The sequence below is a fragment of the Leptosomus discolor genome, chromosome 5 (genome assembly GCF_034619465.1).
Source record: "Leptosomus discolor isolate bLepDis1 chromosome 5, bLepDis1.hap2, whole genome shotgun sequence".
NCBI classification, from domain to species: Eukaryota; Metazoa; Chordata; class Aves; order Leptosomiformes; family Leptosomidae; genus Leptosomus; species Leptosomus discolor.
In genome coordinates this window covers 73,384,914-73,399,396 of record NC_141395.1, presented here as the reverse complement: position 1 = coordinate 73,399,396, position 14,483 = coordinate 73,384,914, and the positions used below count along the sequence as shown (strand labels likewise).

Below are 14,483 nucleotides of genomic sequence, written 5' to 3'. Positions count from 1 at the left end.
AAGTCCTCCAAAGGCTTGAACATCATGTCCTTCCTCCAAAAGTCCATTTCACTAGCAGAAACTCCACCCTAATATTCAGCGCAGCTCCTCCTTGCTGGTGTGCTGACCAGTCCACCCAGTCTACCTTCCTGGGTGGACCGAGGTCGTCTTGTGTTGCTCAACTGGGAGATGCTGCCCCAAGACCTCAGTCACTGAGCAGCTGTTCTCCACCCTGGAGATTTAGCTGTTAAACTGGTTTATAATAGGAGAAACAGCAAGGGAGGGAGAAGCAGCCATCAGATCTCCAGCCACCAGACCTTCCTAACCCAGGCGTTCCTGGCATGTATATTTCTGCCAGCGGACGATCCATATTTAGGAGCTGGTTCCTCCCATTGCTGCTTCATGCCAGAGCCCAGAGAGGCTGGTCACAGTCAATCCAGGTATTTGGTGTGTTTCTGATACAACAGCTGCTCACTGCATAGGTGACCTCAAGTGGTCAGGCTCTTGCATGCTATGATTTATTAGCCATGGCCCCTTGGGGGCCCAACAGGGGCCCTCAGTTGGGCAACCTGTCCAACAGCACCCCACAGCCTTGCTATGGGGTCAGCTCTTTCCATGTGGGATGAAAGGTATCTCTGAGCCTTACAACATCTGTTTTCTGACTACATCCGTTGAGACATGCTGGACACAGGATCAGGGTGTGTGTGGGCTCTGCTGATGCCAATTATTCGATGATGAGGTGGGTACTTGAACATCATGACACACTTTGGTAAGTGAGCAATGCAACTAGCTCATGTAGCCAAGGCAAGTCCACTGCTGCAGACCAGATCTGGGGTCTCCCCACTGCCAGACCTGCCTCTGGAGAAGACCTTGCTTGAAGTAAATGCTGTGATGATTGGACTCTTTTTGGCAAAGTGCTGTCTCCTAACCCTGCTGTGATCACGGTGGGTATGCTGGGGGCCTGCTGGAAGTGGGAGCTGCCTGGCCTGGCAATCACCGCTGAAGAACTGCACAATGTTTTATTAAGGAATGGCTGGAGATGGAATATGCAGTGACTGCAGGATGGGACAGAGGGCAGCCCATGGGAAAAAGGGCTTTATGTGAACACCTGGAACCCTGGGTGCACCCCTAGCACCAGCCTTGGCACTGGGCAGATCACTTCTTTCTGCCGTGGGCTCCACTTTATCTAATCTTGGCTGCAGCTCACCATCTAATTGCAGTAGGTCCAATCCTTTCCCAGCCACCTCCACTGCCTGTCCTAGGAGCTCACAGGAAAGGGGAATAGGATGAGAGGAGGAAAATAACCCAGGGAATGGATGGGATGCATTTGGGATGCGATGGGAGTGGGCTGAGGTCTCCAGCCATGGGGAGGCAGCAGGACCCTGACATGACCCCCCATGCACCCCTCCACTGTCCCTTGGCCAGAGTTTGGCTCTTCGTTTGTCTCCCCCATCTTGATAACTCCCCCATTAGCAGCACCACAGTACACAGGGACGTACAAAACAGTGAACGCTTTTTATTTTGCTGCTGGAGTGTAACCACCGTAATTTCATAAAACTCAAAAAAAAAGTGATTACTAAAAGGCATACATTTTTTTTTTTCCTCTTTACACAAGATGTAAGTAAACAGACAAGTTTCTTTTTAAAAAGCTTATAAAGTGTCAAGATCCTATACCTCATCTGCATATTCAAAGTGATGCCATCTGATACAAAAAGCATTGGGTATAATAACTTAGCTATGGCTCAGACCAAAAAAAAAAAAATCATCTGGGCTTAATCTACATACTACTATGATTGCCCACGGAGTTAAAAAGGAAAATATGCAGTTCTTTGTTGCACAGAAAGAAACAGCAGGGAAGTCGAGAGTTCATTGGGAGATCATCGTCTAAAGGGAAGCCGAGCGCGGCGAAACGCCCCCCTCCGCGGGAATGTCTGCTAAAGCCTGTGAGCGAGACCACAGCCGGCCTGTGACCCCCCTGCTGGGCACAGAATCCAGCCACATTTTTTGCCCACCAGACAGTATCCTATCCAAATCCACCCGTCAAACTGCACCTACCCAGCCTGCTGGAAGCAAGTAAGATATAAGACCCTGGAAACTGCATGGAAGTCACGAAATCTCCCTGCGCGCTTTCCCACAGGGACTAATAAAAACCAAACAAACCCAATTAAAAAAAAAAAAGAAAGAAAAAGACTCATTCTATTGTAGATAGAGCAAGACTCTTTGCTTCCTAGGGAAATCTGTTACTCATAAACCTCCTCATCTGAATCTCTCAGCCCAAGCACCAGTGTCAGCCTTATTGCAAGACTCATAATATGAACTTACAAATGTGAAGTCTTTAAATACGCGTCACCAGAGCTTTCTTAAATAAAGAGCTGGCCATTCGTGACGACCGTGCTGCCTTCCTTCTCGCTGCTGCCCCCACCACTTGCTCCATGCAACTGGCAAACATGTAGAACAGAAGGGACACACAAGCCTCTTAACCGAAATGCAGCTAAAGGCACATGTGTGCCACCTGTGAGAGGACACAACTACGAATTCCTGCTCAGATTTATTCCCCCATGTGAGGTTCAGCCATGACTGACACCTCAATAAAGCCTACAAGTTCTTGGTTTGACAGTTAGGTCATTTCTGCTTTGGCATCACTTGGGTCTCCAAAGCTCTTGCTAACAGTTTGGAGCCCTGTCCCTGCAAACTATGGAAAGATGGTGGGTTTCCATGGAGGGGGTGAGGGAGGTGTGTAGGGGTGAGGAGGTATTAATCCCAGTTTGTGCCTTTGTTTCTGCAGAAAAGGGCAAGATGAGGTGGTTCATTTGTAGCCAAAGCCATGGGGGTATCTGTTCCCTATGACATCTGCCAAGACCCAGTGGAGACAACTGCAGCAATACCAGAATCGGCAAGTACATCATATTTTTAAGGCTATCCTTTTCAACATCTTGCCACTTGAGCTGAAACGAGGATTAGCATACAAGGAGAAAACCCAAAACCAGCTCAAACCATGAGCCCTTGGATGCTTAGGCCTCACTCTGGTGCTATGTGACTACTCAGCTCCAACTTTCCCTCTTCCTAACTGTCTCAAGATTTTTGTTAGGGAACTGGATTCTTGAGAGTTCTAACCCAAAACTCAGTTGGAAGACCCCTCAATTTCCCCAGTCTGTCATGTTTCTCTAACCCTCTCTATGCTGAAATATTGAGGAGCTGGTACATCAGGGGTAGGAACCCAACTCTGTATCAAAAAAAACCCCAAATATTTGGCAGTCCGAGCCAGAGAAACCTTGGAGAAGCCTCAAGCCCGCCATGCAAGGACAGCAGTTCCTGGGCTATGAGGTGTCCTGTCCATGGAGCAGCACATGGGAGATGACAGCAAGTCAGGACACGGGGACAATATTAATTAAAAAAAAAAGAAAAAAATTAGGACAAATAAACTATCACGGTTTTGGTTTTTTTTTTTTGCAGTGATTTATAATACTAGAGTATAAAGACGTTGCTCTGCCAGCCAGAGGCGCTCAGGATTTGGGCACATGGATTGTACCAGGCCAAGGACTGCTCTCACACTAGAAGCTCCCTGTTTTTAAGGTAGTTGGGTTGATGCTACATAAAGCGAAGGAGCACTGCAAAGCCTGTCCCCCTCATGTTCCCCTCAAACAAGCTCACCAAGCTGAGATTTGAGCGTACTCTCATCAGAGCTCAGCACCATGTCCACCATCAAACCCTGCATGGAGGAGGTGAAGAGTTCCCGTGGCCAAAGGAGGCTGAATTCAAGCCCTTCTGTTCCCATCCTGACCCCAACTCAAAAGCATTGTGGCTGAAGCCGTAGACCTCTTGCCCTGGGCAATCTGCCATGCAATGCTCCCACAAGCATGGGTGAGGAAAACATGTCTCCTCCTCTTGCCAGGGCAGAAACATCTCCAAGCCTGCAAAGAACGGTTCCCACTGCTTTACCCTAAACTCTTTGCAAGTCATGGAACAGCCTGTGACCAGAGAGCACATGGGCCCACAGGGTCTCCTGGCTAAGAGGGATTCGGGTTGTCCCTCTTGGAATGCTGAGCCACCTCCTACTGCCCCTGGGAAAAAAGCATCACCTATTTTAGCAGCAGGACACACCCGGGCAGGAAGGGGATGGTGACCTGCTCAGTGAGATTGCTGTAATACAGTATCAGGGCTTTTTATTTGCCTAATTTCTCACTCTTCCTAACCAATGCAAACCCTTTGACCATCGCTGTCTTCCCCATGAGACACAGGAATCAACAGTCTGGAATGAGGCAGGAGAAACTCAAGGGATTGAGGGCTGTCCCACAACCTGGAGGCTTGGACATGCCTGAGGTGTGTGGTACAATTCTGAAGCCAGGTGTGGAGGGTCCCCTCACTCAGCATCACAGCCCATCCCACAGGATGGCCATCCCTGCTGTGCTGGCTCTCATCAGCAGAGGAGTAGCAGCACTGGGAACGGCTCCAAGCAACTTGTCTGCCCATCTGTGGTGGCATGAAGCCACCCCCTAGTCTTCTGCAGGCACTGAAGGTGTCTAACCAGCCTCAAGAGATGAACCCTCTGAAGCAAATGTCTCTGGAGAGTCTACGTTTCAGAAGGCACACAAACCTTTGGAGATACCCAACACCGGGTACTGAAGGCATCTTAAGTTGGGCAGCCTAAAACCACAAGACGCTGGATGACTAGCCCTCCTTACCCCAAAAACTGCGATCCTCTGCAGCTGAGGGAGTGAGCAGTGGCGAGCCTAAAGGATACCCGGAGCATCCCCTGGGCCACACGTATGACTTGATGACAGTGGATGGCAGCCAGCTGTGACCTGGTGCCAGGGATCCGTCTGAGGGGCCATGGGTCACCTCCTGGGCTCCACTGGGCAGCGATGGGAGAAAGAAAGGCCACAGGACGTGCGGAAGACAAACAGGTTTTTTTTAAATTTTTTTTTTTTCCTTTAATTAGCAAATGTCTTATCCTCTTCAAAAGGAAAATCACCCCCATGCCCCCTACGTGCCCACGGCTCCAGCTGCTGCAAGCATTCAAAGGCAGAAAGTTGAGAGATGTTTAATGTCCTGGCTCAGGGGCAGCTCTGAGTTCACCCCACCAGGGCACGTGCTGGGGGGGGTTTCAGGGTGCCAGGCGCCGCGTTACAGGTGTGGGAAAGGCAGGTGCAAAATTTGGTGATGTGCTCTTACTGGGAGCACCCAAAATTCCCCAGGAAAGCTGCAGCCCAGCCCCCCGACCAGCAAACGCAGCGGTGGAGGACACAGATGTGCCCCAAGATGCACACCGCATCCCCAGGCATCGCACCCAGAATTGGGGTTTACGGCATGGCTCAGTGATGGGGACATGACAGGAGAGAACCCACCGCCCTGTGCATCGAATTTGGAAGCTATAAATAAGAGCATCCCACACTTTGGGGGACCCAGTGCTGACCCTGCACCCCAGCAAAGCTATGTGCCTCAAAGGCCCACCACGGTTCCCATGTTTCCCAGTGCCTCTGCCTTTGCTTCAGCAAGCCCCCAACAAACCCCATCTGCAGCATCCCAGCTGGCACTGAGGCAATGGGGAGAGGAAGAGTGGCCAGAAGAAAGGGAATGGTGCTGTGGGGGCCTTAGCTTAGCCTTTCCTGTGGCTGAGCAGGAGGCCAGCACCACGCTATGAGCCCCCTTCACCTCTCCCTGCTATCACCATTTTCTCCCCTGAGGCCATTGCACCATTCCCACCTCTGTCCCCGCTGCTGCAGCCCTTATTTATAGGGAAGAGGTGGGAAAGGGTTTTTCTGGGGATGCTCTGGCCTTCCTGCTCCCCATCCCTTCTCAGCTGGCACAGCCCTGCCTGCATCACCCCAAACTAAGCACCCTTTGCCCATCCCTCTCAGTGCAACTGGATGAGAAAGGGAGGAGGAGGAGGAAGGTGATGAAGAACCATCATGTGAGCTCATTGCCTGCTAACACCAAGAGTCAAAGGGTAGCGCTGCTTTCCCTCCTCAGGGCTGTAGCTGAAGAGAGCAGCCTTTTCCAGGGGTCCAGCAAGATAACCGTGCTGTGGGTGCTGGAACATGGTGGTGGTGCTCCATGTCCTGCTCCATGTCCCTCCACTCCAGCCCTGGCAGCGGGGCGGTGCATGAGGTGCACGGGGCTGGGCGAGGAGGTGAGGGGGTGGGATGTGTGCGAGTGCCCGGGTGTCTGTGTGCACGGATTTTGGCAAGAGGTCATTGAGGTTACATGATGCAGCATTTGTTCTTGTGGTTATGAGGGTCCTTAAATCGGAGTCTCTGCTTTGGTCGGTATTTTTCCAAGTAAGTCAGCTGCTTGCTGTTGATGGCTCCTCTGCGCTTCCTGCAGGAACAGAGAAGAGCCAGCATGGTCAACAGTGTGGCACAAGACCCCACACCCAACCCTGTTGGGGTGCTGAACATCCTCTGCCTCTAACAGTAAGTGATTTTCGAGGCTGCAGCTGTGTGCATGCTCCGGGGATGGAGACTGGCACTGACTCCAGCAGCTTTTCTTGCTCATCCGCCCTCAAGTCTTAGGACACAGAAAGCCAGGGAACTAATGACAGGACAAGAGGTAATGGCCTCAAGCTGCACCAAGGAGATTTAGATTGGATATTCAGAAAAATTTCTTTACTGAAAGAGTGGTTAGACATTGGAACAGGCTTCCCAGGGAGGTGGTGGAGTCACCGTCCCTGGAGGTGTTCAAAAGACATACAGATGTGGTGCCTAGGGATATGGTTTAGTGGTGGGCTTGGTGGTGTTAGGTTAATGGTTGAACCTGATGATCTTAAAGGTCTTTTCCAACCAAAATGATTCTATGATTCTATAAACACATGGGAAGGCTGCCCAAAACGGGGTGCCAGCCAAAAGCTCCCAAGGATGCTCCCGCATGATGCCCCAGCCTCCTGCAGCCCTGATGCAAAGGCTCAGCGTGCTCAATGCCAGCACATCCCTTTTCCTCCCCCACAGGAGAGAAAAGCAACCCCAGCACCCCAAAAAACCCCTGGGACATGCCAGATCTCTCTCTGTTCCCTCAGAAAGGGGCTGCTTTCTCCCTTGACACTGAAACACCACTCGACTTACTGTCGGATGAACTGGATGGCATCTTCATACTTCATCCCGCTCTCGATCAAGGCCAGCGCGACGAGGACGGGAGCGCTGAAAAGCAATGGCAGTGGTGGTCACTCCCAGCCATGCAGCCAGAGGCTGACATCCCATCCTGGGGCAGGGGACATGCTGCCGGGCTGTTAACGGTGGCATCGCAGGTAATTGACAGCGCTGGCTTTCCATTTGTCATTTCTTGCCATTTGGCTGCAAGAGCTGCCCTAAGGAGTGGCTGATTTTGGAGGTATAACCCCCAAGATGGCGCTGGCAGCTGTTTGCTGCTCTTTTAATAAGCACGAGGACTTTGGAGGCAAATCTATTGGAAAAGTGCATGTAAATACACATGTAAAACCTGACTGGCAATGGGGGAGCAGCAAAACACGGCAGCTTTTGAAATCCAGTGGCTCCTGGTTATAGCAGGAAGCATTTTACAGTATTTCCACAACGAGCTCTTAGCAAAGGCAAAATTGACATGGGGCACTGGCAGGACAGCACCAAGGGTCCCCCCTGGTGCTCAGGATGTGGCCATGAGAAGTTCAAGAAGCAGCTCAGGCAGCAGATTCCCCCATCAGCACCTATTACCACTAAGGTTTTACTACATGCAAAAACCCTGCTCTAAGGGGGATTGGGGAAGGGAAGGAGGAGCGTGGGCATGGTTTTCCCTTTCCTCCCTTCATGGGTGGGGTGGCAGCTGGGGTGCCAGGCTCCGACCTACCGCCCCAGGCCGGCCACACAGTGCACAGCCACGCAGCAGCCGGGGTCTTCGCAGAACTTGGTCTTCAGCAAGTTGAGCCAATCTTCCACTATCTTGCTGGGAGGAGGCGCTCCATCATCAAACGGCCAATCCTGCAAGGTAGAGGTAAGGTTGGGAGAAGACAGAAACAGTCAGACCCTGGAGAAAAATTCAGGGGATTGCTTTTTACTCAGGGTGATGGTGTTTGGGACCTTGGCAGTGGAGAGGCAGATGCACACGCCAGGAACTGGGCTCACAGCCCAGCTCCGCAGGGGTGTAGTGGGTTTCATGGCACCATCCAGCACGCGGGAATCCCCTGGCCGCTTCGGCTCTGGGTTTGCAGCCATCAGTCTAGCTCTGGGGTCCTCCCATCTCCTATGGACAGGTTCAGCCTTCAGGAGCACCTACAGGATCTGCAACATGGTCCCCATGACCTCTTGCCTCTGTAGACCAGGGTGGCCACCACGCGCTTCCCCTCCCATTTTGATAACCACCCTGATGCAACTCCCATCCTCCCCCTTGCCAGTTCCCGTCTAAATCCAGTGCTTGGGAGTGCAAAGCCACTCTCTAGGAAGTCTGAGCAAAGGTAGCTTGGAGATGGACGAAATCTCAGGGCCTGATGCGGTGCCAAAATTCAGCTTGCTGCAACACGTGGAGGTGAAGGTGAACACACAAGTCCCAGAAGAATGCTCTGGGGACCCCTTAACACAGCCCTAGGGAGGGAGGGGTCCTCCTCCAAACAGGACCATTTAAACAGCATCCTGCTGGAAAGGCTCTTAAGGGACAAAGAAAAAGCCCATCTTCTTCCAAGGTTCATCCACAAGCTACAGGGACTCAACAGTGGAGCTCAGTGATGAAGTGGGTAAAATGAGTGCTGCATTAAGCACCTCCCAATCCCGGGCTCTCCTATGGGGGAAGAGTGTCCCCCTCCTCGCCTGTGACTGCTGCAGCACCTTGGGAAAAGGGTGGTCTGTCCCCATGGGCACTGGCAGCCAGCCAAGGCGCATAACTCTCCCAAAATGGGGATTTCTCTCCCAAAATGGATTTGGCAGGAGGAGCGTGGCCACTGGCTACGCAGCAGTGGAAGAGAGGGGCTGGCAAGGGAGCATCGCTTGGAGCAGATGTGGCATGGTGAGCCCCTGTGGGTGGGAAGCTTAGAGCTGTAATCCTCGTGTTTGAAGAGTGAGTCACTAAGCTGCTGTGTTGGAGTCATCCTTGGTGTAAGATGGCAAAAGAAGCTGCTTCACTTCAGTATTTGAACAGGTAATGTGATTTCAGCTGGGCTTTGCTAGGAAACGAGCATGCTGGGCTTCAGGGTAGCCTAACGCTTGAGCCAGCCCACCCTGCAGAGCCTGTTGCCTGGCTAGCACCAGGGATGACACACCATACCACAGAATCATCGAATCACAGAACGGTTTGAGGTGGAAAGGACCTTCAAGTATCATCCCCCTGCCACGGGCAGGGAAATCTTTCACTAGATCAGGGTGCTCAGAGCCCCGTCCAACCTGACTTGGAACACTCCAGGGATGGGGCACCCACAACCTCCCTGGGCAACCTGTTCCTGTATCTCACCACCCTCATCATAAAAACTTCCTTCCTTATGCCTGATCTAAACTTACCCTCTGTCACTACAGGCCCTGGTAACAAGTCTTTCTCCATCTTTCTTATAAGCCCCCTTTCTATATTGAAAGGCTGCAATAAGGTCTCCCTGACACCTTCTCATCTCCAGGCTGAACAACCCCAACTCTCTCAGCCTTTCTTCACAGCAGAGGTGCTCCAGCCCTCTGACCATTTTTGTGGCCCTCCTCTGGACCTGCTCCAACAGGTCCATGTCTTTCTTGTGCTGGGATTCCCAGAGCTGGACACAGCACTCCAGGTGGGGATCTCATGAGAGCAGTGTAGAGAAGGAGAATCACCTCCCTTGACCTGCTGGCCATGCTGGTTTTGATGCAGCCCAGGAGAGAAAGCCCAGCTTTCTGGGCTGCGAGTGCACATTGCTGGCTCATGTCCCTTTTCTCATCCATCAGTATTCTCAAGTCCTCGGCAGGGCTGCTCTCAACCCATTCATCACCCAGTCTGTACTGACACTGAGGATTGCCCTGACCCACGTGCAGGACCTTGCACTTGGCCTTGTTGAACTTCATGAGGTTCACATGGCCCCAGTCCCAAGTCTGTCAAGGTCCCTCTGGATGGCCTCCCTTCCCTCACACGAGTCAACTACATCACTCAGCTTGGTGTCAGCTGCAAACTCGCTGAGGGTGCACTCAATCCCACCGTCTACATCTGCTGAAGAAGATATTAAAGACTATATCCAATACAGTATATTCATCCTGCACTATAAACCTTCCAACAGTGAAACCTGCACAGCATCGGTCCTCTGGCAGGATTTCTGCCCCATCTCCATCCTGCCAAACAGATGTCCACAGCACAGGACAACTGTGTCCAGCACAACGTGGCAGCTTTAGAGATTCCTTGGGATCCCCTGCAGCACACAGAGGAGCTGAAAGCAGAGGACACATCCAAAACACCCAGGACGGGACCACCATACGTGTGGGCACTGCGGCTGTGGATGCTGGCACCCAGGCACACCACACCAGTCAGGCCTCCATTAGCTTGTGCCTATTCACCAAAGAAAGGGATTAGGATATATAAATATAGTCTATATACATATATATACATATCTGATATAGGTATATACAGAGATATCTCTGTATCTGCATAGATATATCTATCCATAGATACACAGGATATAGGTATCTCTCTATATGATATACATTACACAGTTTCTATATAGTTATAGAAACATATAAAGCTATATAGTTTTTACACACTGTCTTACATAGTTTCTATATCTATGATATTGATTATCTCTCTCTATAAAACATCTTGGATATAGATATCTCTCTATGTAAGCTACGTAGAGAGCTATGTATATCTTAGATATAGAGACTCAGACTGGAGGAATCCAGTCAGAAACAGGGCAAAAGGCAGAATTTGGTGTGCAAGCAAGCAGGTATGATATCCTACACACAGATTCTATATGTAGGATACAGCTATCTTTCTCTATAAGATGTATCCTATAGAGACATAGCATTTCTACCTACAGAGATCTGCATCTGGAGGATCTGTATCTAGAGAGACATAGGATCTACTATCTACCTGTATCCCAGAGGATCTAGGATATAGCCATATCTCTCTCTAGGATATCCATTATACAGCGAGAGCTACATAGAGACGACCTACACACAGAGGACCACCCCAGGAGACATGAGGCACTTCCAAACCCTTTCCTAAATAATGAGCAGAGCCTTACTTTCCAGCCGGAGCTGAACGCCCTGGCAGGGTAATCATGCCTGACATCATCTCCAATTACTTATCAGCCAAGATGCAGCCCAGGCAGCTGCCTGCTCTGCCTCCTTGCCTTTTCCTGAGTGCTGCCTGCTCCTTTTCATTCCCCAGAGCTGCATCAGCCGGCTATTGGAAGAGCAAAAAACCTGCACACCCCCCCTCACCGGGTAAGATAACGCCGGGGGTAACAGGAACCACGCACATCTTTCACGTGGGATCAGGCGCTCTCATCCCCTGGATGCTTTCAAGCCCGAGCAACAGGCAAGGAAGGCAGCTGCTGACCCAACCGTCTATGAGTCACAGTTTCGGGTGCGTGGGCAGCACTGCTTTTTTTAAAGCACCAGCCCCATCTCAGCCTGGGGAGCAGGGAGCTTGCCCGCCTTGCCCTGAGGATGAAGTTGGGCTTCAAACCCTGTTCCCGGGCAAGTGCGATGCCGCTTTGGTCGATCTGAAACGCGGGGTATTTAGCAGACCCGAGGGATTGTGGGGGCAGAAACCCCAGAGCCCGTCCTGCTGCCGACCTACCATGACGGTGATGCCGTCCTTCTCCAGGGGGGTCTTGTCATAGGTCACTTCGCACACTCGCACAACCGTGGTGGCACCATATTTCTTCAGGTCCTGGGGAGGGAAGGAGAAGGAGGGGTCTGAAAAAAACCTCTGCCAGTTGCATCCCAGTTAATCCCAACACAGCCGAGCCCTGCTATGACCACACAGACCACCATGGACCCTAAAACAGCACCGTGTCCCATCTCTGGACCCTTGAACAACTTCCCCTGTGGTCCAATCATCCTGGGAAGCACAAGGAAAACATGAAATCCCATGGCACCAAAGCCACGTGGTCACAGTAGGATTTTTACCTAGCACCTTCATGCATGAGCGCCAATGGGACCATTTATTTTTAAGCCCTGATGACCAGACCAGCAGGGCGTTTACACCCCAAAGAAACATCCCCAACACGGGTGCAAGTCACCTGAAGGAGAAATTATCTGTGGCTGGCAAGGTTGCAGCTCCCGCTGCAGAAATACACAGAGGTAGCTGGGGGGGGGTCACAGCGTGCCTTGCCGACCATGCTCAGCATCCTGCAGATTGCTCAGGGGCTCCTTGACCTCGTTGCCATATCCCGTCATCACCCCAACGTGCTGCAGGCTTGGGCGTGGGACTTGGGCTGTTTCCAGCGTGGCTTATCACCTCCCGCAAGGATTGCCCCTGGATTACGTGCCAGCGTACCGGCCTCGCCAGGCACCGTGTGAGATCATCTCCTTCAATGATCCATCTCCTTCATTCCCTGTGTGCTCTTGCCAGACCACAGCAAACCCCCACACACTTGGCAGCTTGGCCAAAAGTCTAAGAGGCTGGAGGAACGGGGAATTTTTCCCCTTCCCACTGGTGCCGTCCCCATCGCCTCGGGCTCAGTGTGCAGGGTACGGGGTGGCTCTCCTCAAATCACAACCACCTTCCTGGGGCTCTCTGAGCTGGTGGCATTTACATGTGGTTTTTTATGTGTGCGTTGTGGGGGTTTCCCTGAGCTTGGAGGATGCCTCTGGTGCCAGCACATTGGACCTCAACGTGGTTTAGCTCTAAGGCAGAAACCCTTCACCAGGCTCATGCACAGCCCCAGGTCCCTCTGCAAATGCAGTAACATCCCAAAACGACTCCCTGGAAGTAGAAGATGCTTGTGCCAGCAAGACTGAACCTGCAGGACACGACGTTTCCCCCAGGGATTGACAAAATGAGCAAGTCAAAGCATTTTGCCCTGAACCGTGGACGTGCATCCATTAATCCCCCCCTAGCTCCCAGCTGGTGCCAGTGCCAGAGGCAGTGCTCCCAGGCAGGGCACCGCTGCTGGCATATGCAACACTGAGCCCTCCAGCTCCTTGTGCACTGCTCAACACACTCTGGGCACTGGAAAGACACTGGAATTTTGGGGATGAAAAGTCCTTATTGAGGTGCTGGGAGATGCCGTGGAGGTTGCATGCATCCACGTGCACCACCGTAAAGCTACCTGATGTGATGCGCTGGCGGAGCGGGCAAGGGATGCAACAGGAAACAGGGAAACTCAGCTCCATCTCCACTGTGCCCAGACACCACACTTGGGGTCCTCCAAAACACTCTACCCCAAAAATCCAGTGGTGATTGCACCCACTGCCCCAGAATGGGAACTGTGGTACCAAAGGGGATGTGCCGCTGCCTCATCCTATGCAGGATCGATCCTTGTTGCATCTCAACATTGGCTTTTAGCCCCAAAAGGCGCAACTGGGCCCTGGACTCCCTCTTCCAGCCTCCCTTCCTTACCTCCAAGAAGGTGCTGAGCGTGGCATTGGTAGGGTTGTGGGTGATCAGGAACCTCATGTTTTTGTAGCAGACCTCCACCGGTGCAGGGCGGTTCATCCGGGCCATGGTCGGGCAGGAGGAGGGTGAGGTGGTGCTGACAGCGGTGGGGTTTTGAAAAACCCAAGAAAAGTGTGGTGTGGAGGGGAAAAAAAAAAACAACCACCCCTCTGCACTTAAAAAATAAAAATAAAACAGGATTGAGAACTCAATATACAGACGTTGTGCAAATAATCCCAGCTCCTGGGAGAGCGCTGGCTTCTGACACACTGCAAGACCCCCGGGGAAAAAAGCCAGATGGGAAAAAATAATATTAATGATAATAATAATAATAATAATAATAATAATAAAAAAATCCCTTTGCTGTAGTGTCGGCGTTCTTGGTGTGTACGCGCTGGCGAGTGGCTGCCACCTCCGGTGCCGCACGCTCCCTGGCGCTCTAGAAAGGCCTCTGCATATGGGTGGGTGGCGGTGGCGGGAGGGTGACCCCCGTCACGTTACCCCATCGGGGTATGTGGAGTACTTGGGGGTGGCACGGGGGGCCGGGAGCCTACGGGGCGGCGTCGGCGGCGTCCGGCAGCGGTCCCTCGCTGGGGCGATCCATGCACGGGAGCCTTGAATGGTTGACTCGGAGGGTCGGGATACCGGGCGAGATGAGGTGAGGTGGCCGGGCACTGCTTTATAGGGCGGGCTGCCAGGGGCTGCGGGGCTCAGAGCTGCTCCTCAGCACCTCCATAAATCCTGGCGGAGAGCGAGGCTGCAGGGAAGGGAAAGAGAAACAGGGTGGGTCAGGGTGTCCTCCTCCCCAGACTGGCTCAAAGTAAGCCCCTGGCTGGTGGAAGGGGTGACACGGTGCCCCTGAATGCACCAGCACCCGCCGCACCCCATACGAGCAGCCCTAACCATGCATATCTTTGCAGAAGACCATAGATTAGAAAGTGAGGTGGTATTTTAAAGAAAAAGCTGAAATATCACCTGAAAAGCTGAAATGGCACTGGAAAGCCATGGGGGCAATT

The 14,483-nt window shown here is 52.1% G+C and overlaps 1 protein-coding gene across 4 annotated transcripts; it reads right to left on the bottom strand.

The window, feature by feature from the left end:
• Positions 1 to 6,179: 6,179 nt before the first annotated feature.
• Positions 6,180 to 13,536, bottom strand: PTP4A3 (protein tyrosine phosphatase 4A3). 4 transcript variants are annotated; one of them, XM_009954969.2, is made up of 5 exons: positions 13,432 to 13,536; positions 11,665 to 11,757; positions 7,774 to 7,904; positions 7,038 to 7,112; positions 6,180 to 6,297 (listed from the first exon to the last, which is right to left on the bottom strand). In XM_009954969.2, exons 1-5 carry the CDS (start codon positions 13,534 to 13,536, stop codon positions 6,180 to 6,182), a joined length of 522 nt encoding a protein of 173 aa, XP_009953271.1. The 4 variants fall into 4 exon arrangements, with proteins under 4 accessions (XP_009953271.1, XP_086321629.1, XP_009953272.1 ...); XM_086465503.1 differs by having other exon boundaries at positions 13,504 to 13,536; XM_009954970.2 differs by lacking the exon at positions 7,038 to 7,112.
• Positions 13,537 to 14,483: the final 947 nt, after the last annotated feature.

Bases quoted from the DNA above. Each gene is read 5' to 3' on its own strand.
- PTP4A3 (XM_009954969.2), bottom strand. From the start codon at position 13,536: ATGGCCCGGATGAACCGCCCTGCACCGGTGGAGGTCTGCTACAAAAAC. The intron at 11,758-13,431 runs GTAAGGAAGGGA...TTCCCTCCCCAG, and splicing joins CGCTCAGCACCTTCTTGGAG to GACCTGAAGAAATATGGTGC. The intron at 7,905-11,664 runs GTAGGTCGGCAG...TCTACCTTGCAG, and splicing joins AGGACGGCATCACCGTCATG to GATTGGCCGTTTGATGATGG.